This window comes from Sparus aurata, chromosome 18 (assembly GCF_900880675.1).
Source record: "Sparus aurata chromosome 18, fSpaAur1.1, whole genome shotgun sequence".
Taxonomy (NCBI): domain Eukaryota; kingdom Metazoa; phylum Chordata; class Actinopteri; order Spariformes; family Sparidae; genus Sparus; species Sparus aurata.
Genome location: NC_044204.1, coordinates 34,879,631 through 34,897,517, shown reverse-complemented (window position 1 = coordinate 34,897,517; position 17,887 = coordinate 34,879,631). Strand labels below are relative to the sequence as shown.

General features: G+C 41.1%; 2 protein-coding genes across 4 annotated transcripts; both read left to right on the top strand.

Moving 5' to 3' along the window:
• The first annotated feature begins 691 nt into the window (after nucleotides 1-691).
• asb5a (ankyrin repeat and SOCS box containing 5a) lies at nucleotides 692-6,980 on the top strand. 3 transcript variants are annotated; one of them, XM_030395619.1, is made up of 7 exons: nucleotides 693-1,064; nucleotides 2,653-2,732; nucleotides 4,356-4,463; nucleotides 4,704-4,854; nucleotides 5,258-5,392; nucleotides 6,114-6,305; nucleotides 6,467-6,980. In XM_030395619.1, exons 1-7 carry the CDS (start codon nucleotides 860-862, stop codon nucleotides 6,592-6,594), a joined length of 999 nt encoding a protein of 332 aa, XP_030251479.1. In that variant the 5' UTR covers nucleotides 693-859; the 3' UTR covers nucleotides 6,595-6,980. The 3 variants fall into 3 exon arrangements, with proteins under 3 accessions (XP_030251480.1, XP_030251479.1, XP_030251481.1); XM_030395621.1 differs by lacking the exon at nucleotides 693-1,064 and adding an exon at nucleotides 1,694-2,079; XM_030395620.1 differs by lacking the exon at nucleotides 4,356-4,463 and having other exon boundaries at nucleotides 692-1,064.
• A 392-nt stretch (nucleotides 6,981-7,372) lies between these two features.
• Nucleotides 7,373-12,616, top strand: spata4 (spermatogenesis associated 4). Its single transcript, XM_030395530.1, has 7 exons — nucleotides 7,373-7,599; nucleotides 8,566-8,695; nucleotides 8,995-9,113; nucleotides 10,004-10,224; nucleotides 10,506-10,616; nucleotides 10,994-11,049; nucleotides 11,280-12,616. The coding sequence occupies exons 1-7, from the start codon at nucleotides 7,499-7,501 to the stop codon at nucleotides 11,334-11,336; spliced, it is 795 nt and encodes a 264-aa protein (XP_030251390.1). The 5' UTR covers nucleotides 7,373-7,498; the 3' UTR covers nucleotides 11,337-12,616.
• The last annotated feature ends 5,271 nt before the right edge of the window (nucleotides 12,617-17,887 follow it).

Here is a 17,887-nt window from a genome sequence, read left to right as displayed (position 1 = left end):
TAAAAAACGAATGTTGTGTTTAGAAAATTTTAGTAAATGACAGAATAAATTTCAAAGTGTTCTGTATATTCTTGTGCATCTGGATTTAAAATCTTTAGATTTTAAGTTTGATGTTTTTATTTTATTTTTATTTTTTATGTAAACAAAAAGTAATATTGACAAGAATACATATGTTTTTGTGAATGAGATAATATTTCTGATTGATCGTGATTTGAAATTAGTGCAAATGGTCTTTTTTTTATATTTCTTATCTAATTAATCCAAAATGTGATACCATGATGAGTCTAAATGTATCTAAAGGTATTTTTTTTATAATTGTAATTTATCTAGAATTAAAAAAAAATTTGATTTATGATAAATATAAATATGAATCCAAATATTTTTTGTGTAGTTTATCAATATTGAATTCTAACATGAGTTTTAATGTGTCCAAATGTATTTTTATGTGTAATAAGTGTGTGTTTACAATCATCTAGAATTAATGAAATTATTCATTAAAAATAATAATAATAATCCAACTTTCCAGACTAAAGCTTACATGAGTTCAAATGTATATATTAAAAAAGATTGTTGCACTTGTAAGAACTAGTGTAAAAGTTTATTTGTATAACTCATGAGCACACACACACACACACACACACTCCCATGTCCGCACACATTGTACACTGCCGCTGCAGTTGTTGCTCTCAGGCACAGTAACAGCAGCAGCTGCAAAGCATTTTTTCCAGCCCGTACTTTGTCAGGACCAGCCAATCAGCCGGTTCACGGGGAGAAAAAGTGGGCTAGTCTTGTGCTTTTCGGAGTGGCATCTGATCCTGCTTCATCATAACCAAAGCTCCTCTGTAACGTGTCGGAGGAAATGTCTGACCCAACAGGGGAATTCACCAACAAGCCCTTCGCGGCCCAGTTGTCCAATGTTTACTTCAGCATCTTGGCACTGTTCTGCTTTAAGCTCTTTGTTAAGATTTCTCTCAACTTGCTGGCATACTTCTACATTGTCCGTGGGAACCGTAAAGAAGCTGCCAGGATATCAGCAGAGTTCTATGATTATGGTCAACAACACAGTGAGTACTCTGACAAAAACATCAAAAAAAAGCCTGACAGAGTTGTTGTTTTATCCTTCAAGTGGTTTCTTTGATCCACACACGGCATCATGACAAGCATATATATTTGAGAGTTAAGGCAAATTTGATATAAAATGCACCCACAGTTCTACTGTGTGTACACTAAACACCAAGCCACACGTCTGACCTCAGGCGTATAAGGTCACAGCTAGAAAATATTGACATTGTTTACACTAGAATGAAAAAAAAACCCTCCTGCTCAAAGACCTGCTCACAATTTCCGTGTTTACAAATGAGCTATAAATACTGCATTGCTAATCCAATCAGTGTAGGAGCCATTGACTGTATTCACATTAATGCATACTGTAGATATAAATGATAGCAGACTTTTCTTTCATTAGCTTAATAGCTTCTTATAAATCCTCCACCGTATATTCAATATTAAATGAAGACACTGAAGGCTGGCAGGCTTTTTTTTTCCTCTAATGTATTAATAGAACACAGTCATGATATCCCCCTCCTCCCTCCCTCGCCCCCATCCTGCCCTAGTTTCCATTCCCAGCTATGCAGCGCACCCTTTAACACTCAGACAGCAACCAAAACAACCCTCCGCAGTCTCAGGAACAGGCGGTTCGAAGGCACATTCTGGGGAAAAAGAAATGCACGGCAACAACATAATCTGTATCTATCATTCAAGGGGGATGTTTAATTTAAAGTGGACCCACTGCATGGAATACTAATTAGCCGAGCTGAGGGGTATTAGTCACAGTCCTGCAGATATGGTCTTCCTTGTTCTGAGAAATCTGTTTGATGTCTGCAGCTGGGTGTTTAATATCCGTATATTTCAAATTCATGTCAATCAGGAGAAATAGGCTGCATGAATTAAGGAGCGTGCGTTTCATTGGAAACATTAGGTCAGTTATTAACTATAAGACATGATTTAAAATGGACGAAGATTACAATAATGATGATAATGTGTGGAATGCATCGGCTGTGATTCTGGACATTGACTCAGGTGTGCTTCATGAGGATTTGTCTTGGTTTTGGTTCTGTTCTTTTTTCCTCCAAAATTACATAAAACAGCCAACTTTCAAGCTGATATAAATTTGTCATGTAAATGGAAAGTGAGTCAGCTCAGTTTAGTCCACAAGGACTCTAAAGCACCATTAGTCACGTCAGGATATTCTGCCCCGTGCGTTAACTCGGGTGATGAAGGGCAAAACACGGCCCGGGAGGCTGAAATATGACTCTGATTTGCAAAACAAAATAGTATTTTACAACCGAGTCTGCAGCCCTCCTAGTTACACACTTTAACAACTTTATTAAAAGGTAATAAATGCATTAAATATTCTCTGCACATATCTACTGAATGTACCAGTACTCCTCTGTCATTATTACTTCAGGGAAGACAGACTATTTGCATGTACTACAGAGGTTCTGACAACTATCTTCTTGTACTGTTAGTAACAGAGCTTGAGGCTTATTCTGCTGTTGCAATTATTGCAAATGGTTCTAGATAAGTGCATCAACCTAATGGCAATAATAAATATAAATGGAAGCCAGCACTGAATTCTTGTTCTTGCTGCAGGATCATGGGCGGACCGCTCACCCCTCCACGATGCTGCGAGTCACGGCCGCCTCCTCGCTCTGAGGACCCTCATTTTACAGGTGATGAGAACTGGATCCTCTGGGAGGGTCGTCTGCATCAACTCATCTGAACACATGCGGTCTGATGTAACTGTCCCCGGGGAAATTCACTTTGTATCAGTGCCTCCTGGTCTAGGTGTTGAAGAAAATAGGCTGAGATGAAAGTAAAGAGTCAGGAGGATTATCTGGGATTACCTGCACTCCTCTAATTTGCCCTTTCACACCTCCATTCGCTCTCAGCACTAACCTCTGGCATTCCTACATTTAAGTCAAGGCTTCAGTTTGTTTTAAGAGAACCTTTCTCTCTTACTAGGAAGACTAACATGACAGTGTACGATTAGACCGGTGAGGAAAGGCTGATATTTAATAGGTCTATGACATCGTTGAGGCAATAGTTTCCTCTTTTTCGAATATTTGGTTCTGTGCAGTTCTGCTGTTGCACAGGTTGAACGTTACAAAAGGCAAAAGGGTTGTAAATGTCTGCAAGAAGCTTTTACTGGTTATGAAACGGTCTCAATTTAATACTGATGCATCTGTATGACCTACATAAACACACAAGGACAAGGACATGAAAAAAGGCTAAATGATTTACTCACATAGATCTGTGGAGCTAAAGTTCACAGGTTTACATCATGGGAAGAATTTTTATTAGATTTCTATTTGTTATGTTATGTTGGTCCGTGGGAAATGCTGATCACCAAAAAACTGATCGTTCACAAGAGAATTGTTGATTGACAGTGAATATAATCATCAGTTATCAGTTATTCAACTCACATGTAACTCAGGTGTCAGAACAGTGCTACTAAAACCAACTTTACTTTGCTCACAATCTTCATATTACAGAAAGGAATGTTTCACAGCAGCAAATAGTGACCTCATCACCATGTTTCTGTAACTGTGTTTAAGAAAGAAAAATAGTTCCTTGAAATAAGTTTCATCCTACTTTTCACATGCTGCAAAAACAAATGTTCTAGACGGAGTAGATCTTCACACCGAGGGTGGTTTTGTCCACGGGGGCCGGTGATTTCAGCACGAAATAAAAGTTTCTTCTACTAAAGCCACTTATGAAAAGCAGCTTTACGATAGCTCGACTTATCAACTTAAATGATACGGCACTAAAACATGTCTTTGAAGTAAACTAATAAATCTTGGTAGCTATTATGCACATAATAACCATAATGTACAGTCTCTCTGGCTAATAAATTAATAAATAAAGACTAAAAACTCATAAAAAGGAGATTGGAAGAATCTCTTCTCTCTCCTGCATCTTCAAATGCTCACAGATTGAGGAGTCTGCTTCATTTTAGCTACAAAGCCAAAACTGCCTTGTTCTCAACTCAGTAACATCACGACAGCATTTTATAAGGTGATTAGCTTTTTACCAGACCAGCATCTGATTCTGCACTTTAATCAGCATGCTTATTAATCACTTGTGTTCAAATGTGACTGTACTGCATGCTGAAGCTTGTCAATTACTAACAACCGTACCTCCATAGGACAACCAGGAGGGACGGTCTGTTTTGTAAGAAAAAAGAAGATAAGCCTCACTTCTGTTCTTGCAGTTCACGGTGTACACCAATAGAGGTTGACAGAGGTCATGTTTCACCTAATCAAAAACATCAAAATGTCTGTGGCTGTTTCCAGGGTCACAGTGTGAATGTTCTGACCATAGACCATGTGACACCCCTTCACGAGGCCTGTGTCGGAGACCATGTCGCTTGTGCTAGAGCTCTCATTGATGCAGGAGCAAATGTAAGTCACGTATTGGCCTTTTAATGTTGGTACGCTGCACAGGTCAAATGTCATTTCCACGGATGAGAAAATCTGGGTTGGGGCAGCAAATGAGCAATGTACTGATCTTCTTCTATAAGTCACTGTAGAGCTATTAAAGCTGTTGTTTCCCCTTCAACTGTTCCCTCAGGCGGTTGCTATTAGTCAACCTGCATACTTAAACAAGGCCTAAAAATAACAGTTAAAAAAATGTGTTTACAGGTCAACGCCTCCACGATTGATGGAGTCACCCCTCTGTTCAACGCCTGTACAGTGGGAAGTGTGGCATGCACTGAAATCCTGCTGGAAAATGGAGCAAAACCCCAGCGGCTTGTTTACGATCCCTCACCCATCCATGAAGCTACAAGCAAAGGTAATAATGACTGAATATTCTAACATCAACTAATGAATCAAGGAGCTTTCTTTAGAAGCATTGGACATCTTAACAGTGATGTGCAGCAGTGAGTAAGTTCAGTTTATGCAACTCACCATTACTAATTTATCCGTCTTAGCTGCTGATTCAACATCCTGACATTACAACATCACCCCTCGGTAACATGAAGCGATTTAACAGTCCGGCTCTGACAGTCAGAGCTTACAGTGGCTGTAAGTTTTTTGTCCTTTGCTGTGCCATAAAGCACTTTTCCTTCCACGCCCGCTCTGTGGCAAAACCGCTTTTAAAAATAAATCCCAACGTGACCCGAGCAGACAGCTTGGAGAATTATCTCGCATTGTCACTTACTGATTACTGTCTTCATGCTCCATTACTCCCACAGGTCATTACGGTTGTGTGGAGGCTCTGGTGACTTGGGGGGCAGATGTGGACATGGACATTCCTCACCTGGGCACAGCGCTCTATACAGCCTGCGTCTGCCAAGAGCTGGAGTGTGCCAGGAAGCTCCTGAGGGAAGGTCAGCGTGCAGCACCGTGTTACTTTACATCGCCATACAGACGGGCAAACACACACACAGATACGCAAGCACAGTTATTGTGCACAGGCGAGGATGTTAATATTGTGACACATATGAATGAAAAAGCATTTAGACGCTGACACACAATAATTCTGCATTAAACAAACAGTAATTTGATTATTTGAACATATTTGTTTTAGCCTTAAGTCACTTTTCCTGATGAAGAACCTAATTGCAAATTACTTGACAGTCATTTCCAGCCCAGCGGCAGCAGCTGTATATTTTGGCAACCATGTAATTCATCCACGCAAGGGTAAATATCAGTGGTGGATGTTAGTCTGTCAGCTTCTCTCCAAAACTGCTCAGTCTTATTCCAGAGATCATATAAGGACAATTCAATTTGAGGATGGAGTGGCACAGCTGTCACACATCGCCCACAGCTGACTGACCACGATTTCAAAGTTATTTGTACGCCAATATTTCTTGCATGATTGAAAGTAACAAGTTCACGTCCTTTCAGAGCTGTTGAAAGCAATTTATGGGAAATGTAGGAAATTGATAGGAAGACATGGTCCGCAGGGAGAGGCAGGTAAATAAAAATGAGCTGTAAATAAGAAAATAAAGTCACAAAGTATCTCTGGGATCACAGTGAAGAACATTAATGGATGATATTAAGCAGTGAATGTTTCTGATTGTCGTGAATGGATTTCCCTGCATACAGGTGCAAATGTGCAGAAGGGCAGGTCCCTGGATTCACCTTTACACGCCGCTGCAGAACAGGACAGCACAGCCGTAGTGAAGCTGCTGCTGGACTTTGGTGCAGACATTAATGCCAGGAACACAGAGTTTCAGAGGCCGGTGGACGTGGCTCCACCCAGCAGTTTAACAGAAGGCTTCCTGCTGCTCTATGAAGGTACGAAGCTGCTTTTGTAAGCAAAGTGCAGACTTTCGATTACAGATAAGTCGTCCTTTCATCTCAGCTTGTGGCAAAGCTGTAGTTTGTTTGTCTGTTTTTGCACGTAATCTACTCGTGAGAACCATCTTATGAAACGATTGTTTCTCTCTTTCTCACAGCTACACCACGACTGCTGAGCCAGATGTGTCGTCAGTGCATCAGGAACTGCGTCGGCCGCGACAGACTCCACCTTCTATCCCACCTTCCTCTGCCCAACCGGCTCAGGAACTACCTGCAGTATCAATGACAGGAAGGCGGGACACAGAGAGCACTTCAGAACTCCATGAACTCTTCCTTCCTTTTTAATTTTAGTTACTCATTAATGCAGTAATAGGAATTGACGTTAATCACAGTGTGGACAGTGCAGAGGCGTGTGGAGCTGGCCTGCAGGGGGTTTATAAAGACTTAACCTTTCCTGGATAAACTATGGTTTAAAAACACAACATATAAATTATTATTTTCAGTTCCGGTGTGCTGTATTTAGAAGATGCCTTCATTAAAAGTTGAGGCAATAACTACCAGAGAGTGATGCACAATGTTATAAATACACAGAATATGTGAGTGAGCATTCACATTTGTTATTTAATGCAGTGCTGCAGACTAGATGATTAAACTGTTTAGAAACCCGGTGCATTTCACCATGTGTTGTCTCTTTGTACATATGCAGTGTTGGTGATTAATGATGGTTGACTGAGAGGTGCAGTAGGAGAATTATTTGGGAAACAAATACAGTTGAAAAGTTTAAGCTTGGATTACTGAGCTGTGACGACTGGAGGAGGCTGAGCTGTCTGGACAGTGTGAGCAGCAAGTGTTTGTTTCCAACACCGTGTTTAAATAAAGTTCCCAAGACAAAATAAAAATAATCATATGTAGAAACATAAGTAACATAAGGAACTACTTCACAGTTTCATTCTCACATTACATTAACACATATGTACTGATTCATTTACTAATTTTATTGCCTCAGTTGTGGATTTAATTGGCCTGTTGTAAATCTGCTGCCTTTCCTCAGTGAACATCGATGCTGACGTCACCCTTTACCAGGTCGCCATGGTAACGTCAACAAAGAGGAAACAGGTGGATGTTTTTAGGACTCAGGCATGATTTGAACAATTAAAAAAAACATCGTTTGGCTTCTAGATTTGATCATTATGTCTTACCCACATCCGCCCAAAAGGACAGGACTGCCACGAGAAGTCGTGAAGTGGCTGCACGGCCTCGACTTGTCGTTTTATCCGAAGAATGTGCGCAGGTAAACCATCAGTCAAGCTAAGCTAAGCTAAGCTAACTGTCAGTACACAGCTCGCAGTAAGCACTGATACATTTACCCGGGATGAATTGAGTTAAAAAGTCCGTTTACAGGCAATATTATTATTATATTGGTGTCAAATATCCGTGTTATCTGTAACTTAACATACAGTAACAACAGTGCTGAAGTTAATTGGTAGCTAGCTTGGCTGTTAACTGTAGCTAGCTAACCCTGATGAGGCTCATACACACACACACACACACACACACGCACACACGTCTGTATCTATGAAGCTGCCTGTTTTAATATGAAGCAGGCGAAAGTTAAATTTAACCCAGTTTTACCAGAACTGAACACCAAGCTGTCTGCTACATATCAAACAGGTCAACAAATGGTCAATAGTCAGCATTTCCTCACTTGTTGAGTGTCTGCCATGTATTGATGAGTTCATTCACCTCTCCAGGTAAATGAACTCAAGTTCCCTGTATAATGAACTGGTCTAATGTGGATTATATTAATAGAAAGTAGAGCTACACAATTCAAATTTCAGTATGTGCGATATCTAAATCACAAGAAGCTGCAATTAGTTACAAAACAGGGTTATAAAGAAGTACTGTTCTGGTCCAGAGATGTCCGGGCCTGATAATCTTTTTCTCCAAATGTAATAAACACCAACAAACATCACATCATCATTATTTAAACCGTTTTATCGATGGGAATGAAAACTGTGATGCTCAAATGATTATCCCAATCAATCATGAATGATAGCTCAACATCTGTCAACATAACTGTAATAATAATTGTAGATTATTTGACCATATTGTGAAGCCTAATGGGAAGAATAATTAAAGATTACACAACAGAAACATTAAGACTCTCCGATCCTGCCAAGACGGCAAATTGTACAAAGTGGATTCACTGGTGGAGTAAATATGCTCAGTCTGTTTCTCCCCTGCGTTTTATTTCCAGAGATTTTTCCAATGGTTACCTTGTGGCAGAGATATTTTCTCATTATTACCCTCAAGACTTTTCAGCTCATTCATACGACAAAGGAACATCACTTTCTGCCAAACAGAGGAACTGGAGCCAGATAGAGAGGGTAAGAGGAGGGAAACATCCCAAAATATAATGAGCAGAGAACAAATGTCTCTCTGTTCGGTTCAGCAAACATGTGGCTGGAATGCTTTTACCTTTTTAAAAAGGTAAAATACAGCAGTTAATACTGATTAGTTTTCATTTACAGATGCAGACTTGGTGCATTTGCATTAATCAGTGGCACATTTTAGTTGTCAAACCCAAACATTTTAGTATTTCTCTAACTACCAGCACAAAATCCATTAACATATTTTCTGAAATGGGAAGTTTGAGTCAGATAATCACTAAAGTTTTTACTCTCAGTCTTTGCAGAAACAGAATCTGCACTTGATGAAAGAGGTTGTTGATGGAACCATCCACTATAAACCAGGAGCAGCTGAGCTCCTGCTGCAGGAGGTTTATAGCGTTGTGACTAACAGGAGGTAAGGTTCAGGTTTGATTGGAAGCAGAGCAGGAAGTAATAGTTTGAGTCTGTCATTCCAAACTTAATTTGCTCTTTTCTTTCCTCCACGAGGCAGAAAAAGGTTCATACACCTTTACAAGAGGTTAGAAAACAAGTTGGTTTATTATGTTTCCAGAGTTTTTACAATTTTGTTTGACATCATTTAAATGGGCACTCAAGCTAAAGTGAGTGTTAGTGTCCCAGTGTTCAGGTTTATTGTCAGCTCTGTTTTATATTGAGCCGTTCCTCTCATGATAAATGCTGAATTTCTTAGCTAATGCCAGGATCCATAAAAACTAGGGATGCACCATATATATTGGACAGATAAATTATTGGTCCAATAATAGAACATTTACATTATAGGTTATTGGTATCCCATATAAAAACTATATATAAAACTATACATCTTGAGTGTAAGTGGGGTTAATTTTTACATTTCAGATTTCATTTAATGCTCATGTTGCTTGAACGATCGGGGAAATTGCTATTATTACAACTTACACACATCGCTGCTTCGTATTCCTGTGGAGAATGAAAGGATGCTGATACTCTGCAGTGACTTTATCTGGATCACAAAGACATCTTAATTACATTTTGTGGGCAGTGAAAGAAAGTCGTCAACATCCCACTAAATGGCTTCTAGCGCACACAAAAGGATGCCAGTCAGTTGGTACACAGTGTGGAAATGATTCGGAACCAATCACATTATTTAAAAATAACTTCCAGGTCAGAAACTCTGTGTCACGTAGTTTACCTTCAATTGAAGTGTCTTTTTCACGATGTAATTTCAAAGTGAATGGAAACACTGTCTCTAATGTTTGTAGAGAATTACCTGGAGGTATTCTAATCTTTTTAATTCTCCCCTCTCAGCATCAGATATGTTCAGGGCCCCGAGCCAGATTTCACGGACCAGGAGTACCAGGAGTTTCTGCCCACGGTGGCCCGCTCCACCGCGTCCAAGGCCATCAAGAACAACCTGACGATGACAGAGATCATGGCTGAGCCCGACATCAGCACCAACCAGAGGAAGGCAGAAGTCATCCTCCACAGACACCTGGAGCACAAAGCAGCAGAGAGGGTTCTCTACCCTGGTGAGATCTGCAGCTTTCTGTGGGAGACTAATATATGGTGCTATTATGAGGTTTCTACTTTTACCTTTGGTCCAAATCATGTCAGATAACGTCACACTGAAGCGCTGGGCTTCGTTGTAATAATGATGCAAGAGTTGTAAACACAAGTCATATGGACCGACAGTGTGTTGGCAAACAAAGTTGAGGAAATGAGATATAAAAAAACTTTAACAATCTCTGCAACTTTACCTCATATGTCGCTTTTTCTTCGAATTTTGACTGTTTCTCCGTTTTGTTGACAGGACGTTTTAAAGTGAAGCCCAATCTGGGACAGCTGGCAGACAAAAATGTTGTGTCATGCAGCCGCGGTGATGAGCGCAGTGACAGCCCTTCATCTGCAGACACGGCATCACGTATGTGTCAGAGAATATTGATTGTGTAATGTGCTCCAGTGCATCATTTGGGTGTAGCAGATTCTAATGTTTGAGGCAAATCATGACAGTTTCTTGAGACACAGTAATATACTTAAATAAGTAATAGCTGTAATTACTCACTGCTCAGTTAGGTAATATTTTACTCCTCACAGACATTCTGTAATTTAAAGGCGATGACAAAGACAAGTGGTCGTTTGTCGCCATGAATTCATGCTGTTAATGTTTAAAGTTACTTCTTCACTTTGTGCAAAAACACATTGTGCACAGACCAAAGTATGTAATGATATAAATGTTTTTGCATTATTGTTTTTCTTATTGCACTTAACCAGTAGTTTTTCTAATTTCCTCCTTTTCAGAGTCGTGCTCCTCGTCAGCATGGAGGGGAGCTGCTGTTCCCTTTAAGGAGATTAAGGTGCACCAGCCTGTCAGACGCTCCCTGGTTCAACATTAGAGTAACTGCACGAGGAGCTCTCTTATTATATTCTGTGTGTCACATGATGGAGTGATATCGATGCATTTTTCACAATTATGCAACAGAATTGCCTATTTTTAACCATCATGCCACACAAATATTTACCGGAGTATAATTTGTTTTGAAAGACAGATGACGTAATGTTTCTCAGGGCTTGTGTAACTTTACAGAGCGTCTTCCATCATGTGACAGTGATGCCCGTTTGCACCAGTAGGTGGCAGCATTGAGTCACGAGCAAATCCACTGCTGCAGGTGCACCATTGACAAAAGAGGAAATAAATGAGTAGATGCCGGCGAGTCGACTGGCCTCATACTGTTGATCTGTGGGTGTTGCTCGCTCTGTTAAACATTCACCTTCCTCCTTTACCATCACTGAGGTAGCAGACAGACTGAAGTTCTGCCACCTGGCAAAAGCTGGTAAATATATGTCACAGCTCATTACTTTCGCCGTGGTCGGTGCCCCCTCGGGTAACTAATCCTCATGATGGATTTATAAATGGGCTTGCTAGATTTGGACCCAGCCACTGTGACATGTAAACATGAAAGCTTTCTTCTCAATAATGTTCAACACTTTCCTGCCACTGGTTGAATAAAGTTAGGAATGTTGAGTGGCGACTTGAATTTCAAAGGTATTGATCACCAAAGGTTCAAGATGTTTCGCATTTATCTGTGAAATATTCAGCAAAACTGTCCATGAACATCTGAATAACTCCTGTATCTCTGATAATGAAGTATTAGGTGCTCTTCCTGATGTTTATTCTTATCATGATTTAATTTTTAAGCACCTTAAAAGCCCAAGGATGACACTTTCTATTTAGTTTAAACAAAGTCCAGCCACAAAACTCCAGGCTCATATTATTATCCTGGTTCTGGTATCATGGATATTGGATTACTTGACAGATGAATTGCAGTGTGTCAGCTTTAACGGCACCATATGTTGTGCCCTTTCACCTCAGGACTGTTGGATCACCGTATTTGTGCGTTCTTAATGGAAATGACTTCAGACATTTCATCTCGAGAGACACGTTTTTATGATTTAAATAATTTAGTCATTGTGAGCCAGTTACAGGAGAGATATTCTGCTCAAGGTTGGTGATTTTGTGATGGGATGCGACAACAGCTTCTCTCAACTTGGCACATAAAATATGCAATTTATCTTCAAGGACAGTAACGTTATATTTAGGTTGAAGGTGAAATTGTGTGTTTATACTTTATCGTTCCATAGACATGAGCTGCATTCAATCAGCTACATTTACTAACAACATGCTAATTTTTGGTCTTGCTCTGTTGGTGCTGTCATCAATCAGCATTTACAGAATTGTCTTTATGGTTTATTTAACACTGTGTATATATATTTAAACAGTAATGTAATCAAATGTGCCTGAGTAGTGCTTTGGACTCGAATGACTCTTCCTTTTAGGTGTGTAGTTCTCTAACCCTGTTTATTTCTAACCATAATAATCTGTGGCAGATCCACAAAAAGAATAATAAACATTTGCAAAACAAATGATGTTGTTTTCTCCTTTGTGTATTTATTTTTTGCGTGCTTAGTGGAGAACATTATTCAGTGTTTTCCTGGTGCCAGAGCCACTCAGCTTCACTTAGATTGAGATCACTCTGTTGGCCCCAAATCTCCCAGCACTCGTGGATGCTCACTGTACAGTACGATTGAGCTGTGAAGCTAGTGAAAAACGGATGACAGGATGATAAGTGTTTCTGGCTGACTGCCTGGCTTCTCATGTGGTCTGAGAGCCGGGGCTTTCAATAGAGATGGGACAATGCTGCGTGATATGATCTCTCCACAGCCACAACAGTCTATTAGCCACAGATGACCATTAGATTTAATGCCGACATAGTGATACACTGGAATTTTACTCTATTGGGTCAAATGCAAAAATAAACAATTACAAGAGCCAAGTGCAAAACTGGAAACAAAAAAAGTTGAACCACAACCTCTTTTTTTAAATCTATCTAAATCTATCTATCAGCTTAATAGTGGTCAGTGTGGCTATCTGACATCTTATAATATATCTCGTGGTCGTTTGGAAAGCAGCCCATCCCTTTTTCCCTGGTAGTCGATGGCTGTGGAAGCCTCTCTCCCTGCCTCCCTCCTTGGAGCTGTAAAAGCTGACCTCCTTAATCTTTCAGCGTCTTTTGATTTCTCTCAGCCTGACTGGGCGTGAACACACATCAGCACTTAAGACACATGAGCACTGACGCCTGTTGATTTCTGCAGGCGGCTGGGTGACGACCATCGGAATCTGGATTTTCAGTGTTGAGCCTCACATTTATTTAAAAAATAGAAAAACAGACTGCGAGGCACGACTACTACAGTCAGCTGCAGGAGATACCAGACAAATGCAAAATAATAAATGTACTGTACACGACAGATTAGCGGGAGTTTTTATAATGCACTGATAATCACAAATAAGATCAGCTGCTTTACATAAAAAGCACCCGCCATGGCAACATCGTGATGTTTATATTTATTCTACATCCTCACGCCTCCCTCGCTGAACAGTATCTAGGGCCTGGTTGCTATGGCAACTAGCAAGCCCATACTGGAGAGCGACCAGGAGACATTAATAAGCTTACTGTGAGCTTCTTTGGCTCCTTCTGTTGGTCATGAGCACAGGCAGTGACTGCACGATTTTAACCTGCACGTGCATACCGGCAAAAAGAAATGATGCAGGCGCGTTTGTTCATGCCACTTTTACATTCATGCACAAATAAAGTGTAGCAATTTGTGATGAAAATTCAAGATGTCAGGCAATTGATCTTAGAAAGCGAGGGTTGACTGAAATGCCCTGAGAAAGTGTTTCACCATCTGCTGATTTTTTCCTCTCGCCGTCGTGGCACCCACAGTGTGATGGAAGCTCTAGTGGCGAGGGCGAGGGGATGCAGCGGGGGGAGGGGGGGTCACAGACAGGAACACGCCTAGCCAGGAGGGGGGATTGTGAGTCTTTGTAAGCGAAGGATTCCCCTAGAAAAAAAAAAAGCCCTCCCCCCATTCCCCCACAGCAAATCTCCCACCTCTATTAACAAAGCCATGGTAAGCTACTGTGTGGCCATGTTATCCAGGCGAAGGGTGCGGCACTCTGTGTGTGTGTGTGTGTGTGTGTGTGTGTGTTGGCATGCATGCAAATGTGTGAAAAGTCTTGTGCATGTCAGATTCCAATATTTATATGTATTTATTCAGTATCCACTAATGAACTGCTTTTATTTATTTACATATTTCCAATTTAGTTTCCATGCATGAGTCAGTGCCGGGCTGCCGGCTCCTGTTGTTCTTCATTTTCAAAATCTCAGGAGACGAAGCTAATTAAGTGCAAATGAGCATTTTTTTTTTTTTTTTGTGCCACATGCAAACAATACCTCTTAAACAAATATTAAAACATCATTCATTAGATTGGAACACAATTCAGCATTCACCGAGAGACTTCGTTTCATTACTGTGTGCATAACAACAAGAGCAATACTCCAAATGTTTTGTTTAGGTCAGAAATGTTCAATAAAAACATTAAAATACAGTATCAACAGAACAGAGTGGGATTCTAACTCATTTTCAATTTCATGATTAATGACGACTGACACAGGAAACATAACCGACTGCTTCAATAAGCCAAACGCCTTCCAACAACCGGACTTAAACAGGTTATTAAGCAGAATGAAAAGTGGAGCTTAAATTCCTCCATCCAGTGAAAACAAGTGACCACAATACCCAGAACTGCACCGCTCGCCCTCAAGAGCAGTGAGCCAACCCGCTAGAATTAGACCCACAATAGAAAGGGCAACGCCGACAGGAAGGTAAAGGTCAACTGTCTTTTGGGTCCAAAGCAAGAAGAAAAGAAGTCTTACGTATACGCAGCATTCACTGTTCAGTATTTACAACGCTCAGTATCACAACCACACACAGAGCGTCTCGTGAAGTCGCTCATACTGAATCTCAACACTTTGCAGGATGAGACGTTACAGATAGAATAATGTTTTATCGTAACACATTAACACTTTGTGCCTCAAAATGTGCATTCATTGTGAGTTTATTTCAACCCTCCAGTGTTTACTTGTAGTTTGTTTTGTTCTAGCAGGACGGTGAACGATATTTCAATGTGTGTGGGACCAAACTGTTGCTGTGTCTCAGTTCAGGGTCTGCATCCTCTGAAGGACTCGGCCTTTGCGGTCTTCGAAGGCGAGTCCTTCAGAGAGACCTTGTTAATCGCGTCAGCCGTTGTTAAATGAGACGGTCTAGCCTTTGGAGCATTTCCTGGTTGCATCACCAGATGTTTTACCCTTACGTCATGATTTCTGCTGCCCAGACCCGCAAAAATGACGATCTACGCCACGTGATGTCGCCGTTTTCTATCTTTCTTTTTTCTTTTTTGGGCGCACAAAGAATCTTGGGATATGTGAGGCCATTGGAGGATAGTAGCGGTGCATCCTCCAAAAAGACTTAAAAGAAGGCTGCATTTGGAGGAGCCTTCGAATTGGGACAGCCTTCACCCGGCTTTGTGATGTAATTGGCCTGAATTGAGACACAGCATCGCTGCCTTTCTTTGTTTTGGGCTGAGGCCCCGTTTACACCGAGGGAAGACGCAGATATTTCCCTGCAGTTTGGCCTCTCATTTACACGAAAACCCAGTTTTTTTATCACAGAAAACGATTATTTGAAGATTTCTGATAAGCCGGTTATATGTTGTTGTGTAAACTGGGAGAAACGGGGTTTTAGGATCTCAAAAGTCACATTATGCGCCAGAAGATGCTTAATGTCATGTGAGCGCCCTGTGTTTACAGTTTGTTTGAAAGGAACAGGAAGTCGCTCGTGTTGTTCGTTGTTGTCGATTCTGAGGATTCTGATTGGCTTGCATGGCTTTATCCCTCTCCCTACACTGCGGCCCACAGGTTTGGCACAGTTATGATGGCGCTCGACGGCGTATTTATGCAGGTTGATGTAAATGACAACTTTTTTGAAAACAATGTTGTGTGCACAATGTTATTATTGAAAACAGAGGGGGGCAAATATTTGTTTCTCTAAATGTGTGTAAATGTGGGCTGATTCTTCTGGACTGATTGCGGTGGATTCAGATCAGATGGAGGAGTGGAAGCAGCTTGGGGTGTTTCCCTCTCAGCCAATCAGGGTGTGACGACGTCCTTTTGAGAAGGCTTAAAGGAGGTGGAGAATGACACCCAGGTGGCTCTCATCATAATTCTAGATCTGTCCCTGACACACTCAGAACCTCGTCCCCTGAGACTGCCGGCGAGAACTTCTGCCCTGTTTACACCCTGTTGTGTTTTCTTGTCTGCCTCGTGTCGTTCTAGTGAGGAAACTGTGTTTGTTCTCGAAACCCTTGAAACTCAAACCCCTATACACCTTCAGTTTGTAGGAGCACATTTCAGTTTGATTTTCCCTGAAGAGGCATTTGTTTATTGGTTTATTGTCCAAGTAGCTGACACCGAGCACCACCCTCTACATTTACATGTTTTCTTTATATTTGTATGTTCGCTGGCCTGTTAGCATTTTACTGCCACTCACTACAAACCAACTACAACTGAAAACTGCAGGACACTAAACTGCAGGAAATTACCACACAAGACACAAAGTTAAATAAGTCGGTGTTGGATATCAGTCAGCACCAATATTAGATATAATTTTCAACGATATAAACACCATAGATGAAGACAGAACGAGGCAGAGAAAACGTGGAAGTTCGTGGAACATTTGCTATGATCCACACTGCTACAGTATTTGCGAAGGAAGGTTCCCGCAGTTCTGTCTGATAAAAATATCTGTTGAAGCGTTTACCGAATGTTTGTGCCTAAAGCCTGTTTTGTTTTCAGTTCGCAAAATCACACAACTCAAAATGGAACCAGACTGTTTCCGCCCCTCTAGCATTTCTCAGTTGTTATTGTCGGTGCAGCTGTCACAAAAACAACTGGATCGTTCCCTTCTTCCCCAAAGCAGCATGAAACGTGAGTTCATGCATTAATTTAGTCTACGGTGGAGACATGGAAGCAGACAGAAATGGTGCCAGGCTGCCAGCCTGACTGGATTGCCAGTCAACGTTCATTTTCTCGAGAGATGTTGTGCCTGGCAGCAGACAGACTTCATGATGACAGTGAGCTGAACATGGAACCAATCTAAACACTGATGATTTCATAATTTAAAAGTCTTTATATTGCACAGTCAATATTCTTTATAAAGATAAGTTAAAGCAGAAAACTCGTCTATTGCCGGTTCAAGAAAGTTTTCTTCTCACGACGGTTTGACCAAAGAAAACAATCCGACTCCTCACCGACACAGGACTCCAGCTCAAAGGTCCAGTGTGTCGGATTTAGAGGAATCTGTTCGCAAACAGAAATCTAATATAAAAGTTGTGTGTATAATTAGCTGAAACTGAGATTCGTTGAGTTGTTTCATCACACTGGAGTCTGCCATGTTGCACTGCGATGATTCTACAGCAGCCCAGAACGGATGAACCGAACACTCTGAGGAGGGTCTCCTGCACATCTATCAGCCAGCAGAGGGAAGACGGAGGCGAGGTCGTGTTGTTGCAGCGCGGCACAGGGTGGAAAACACTTCAGCTTGTAAAGTGGTGGACCGACCAACCAAGAGACCATCAAACACACCAGCAGACCTGACAAACAGACACTGCGTCCCTCACGCTGCTGCCCAGCGCACACAGGAGGCTAACCATGTGGTCAGACGATGTGCCACAGAAGGCTAATTAAATTATTAATTGAAGATGTTGCATTAAGCGATCAAACATTAATAAAGCATTAC

Excerpts from the sequence above, each read along its gene's own strand:
- asb5a (XM_030395619.1), top strand. The coding sequence starts at position 860 with ATGTCTGACCCAACAGGGGAATTCACCAACAAGCCCTTCGCGGCCCAG. Across the intron at positions 4,464-4,703 it reads TCATTGATGCAGGAGCAAAT|GTCAACGCCTCCACGATTGA; the intron begins GTAAGTCACGTA and ends ATGTGTTTACAG. Across the intron at positions 6,306-6,466 it reads CTTCCTGCTGCTCTATGAAG|CTACACCACGACTGCTGAGC; the intron begins GTACGAAGCTGC and ends TCTTTCTCACAG.
- spata4 (XM_030395530.1), top strand. The coding sequence starts at position 7,499 with ATGTCTTACCCACATCCGCCCAAAAGGACAGGACTGCCACGAGAAGTC. Across the intron at positions 9,114-10,003 it reads AGCGTTGTGACTAACAGGAG|CATCAGATATGTTCAGGGCC; the intron begins GTAAGGTTCAGG and ends CTCCCCTCTCAG. Across the intron at positions 11,050-11,279 it reads TTCCCTTTAAGGAGATTAAG|AGCGTCTTCCATCATGTGAC; the intron begins GTGCACCAGCCT and ends GTAACTTTACAG.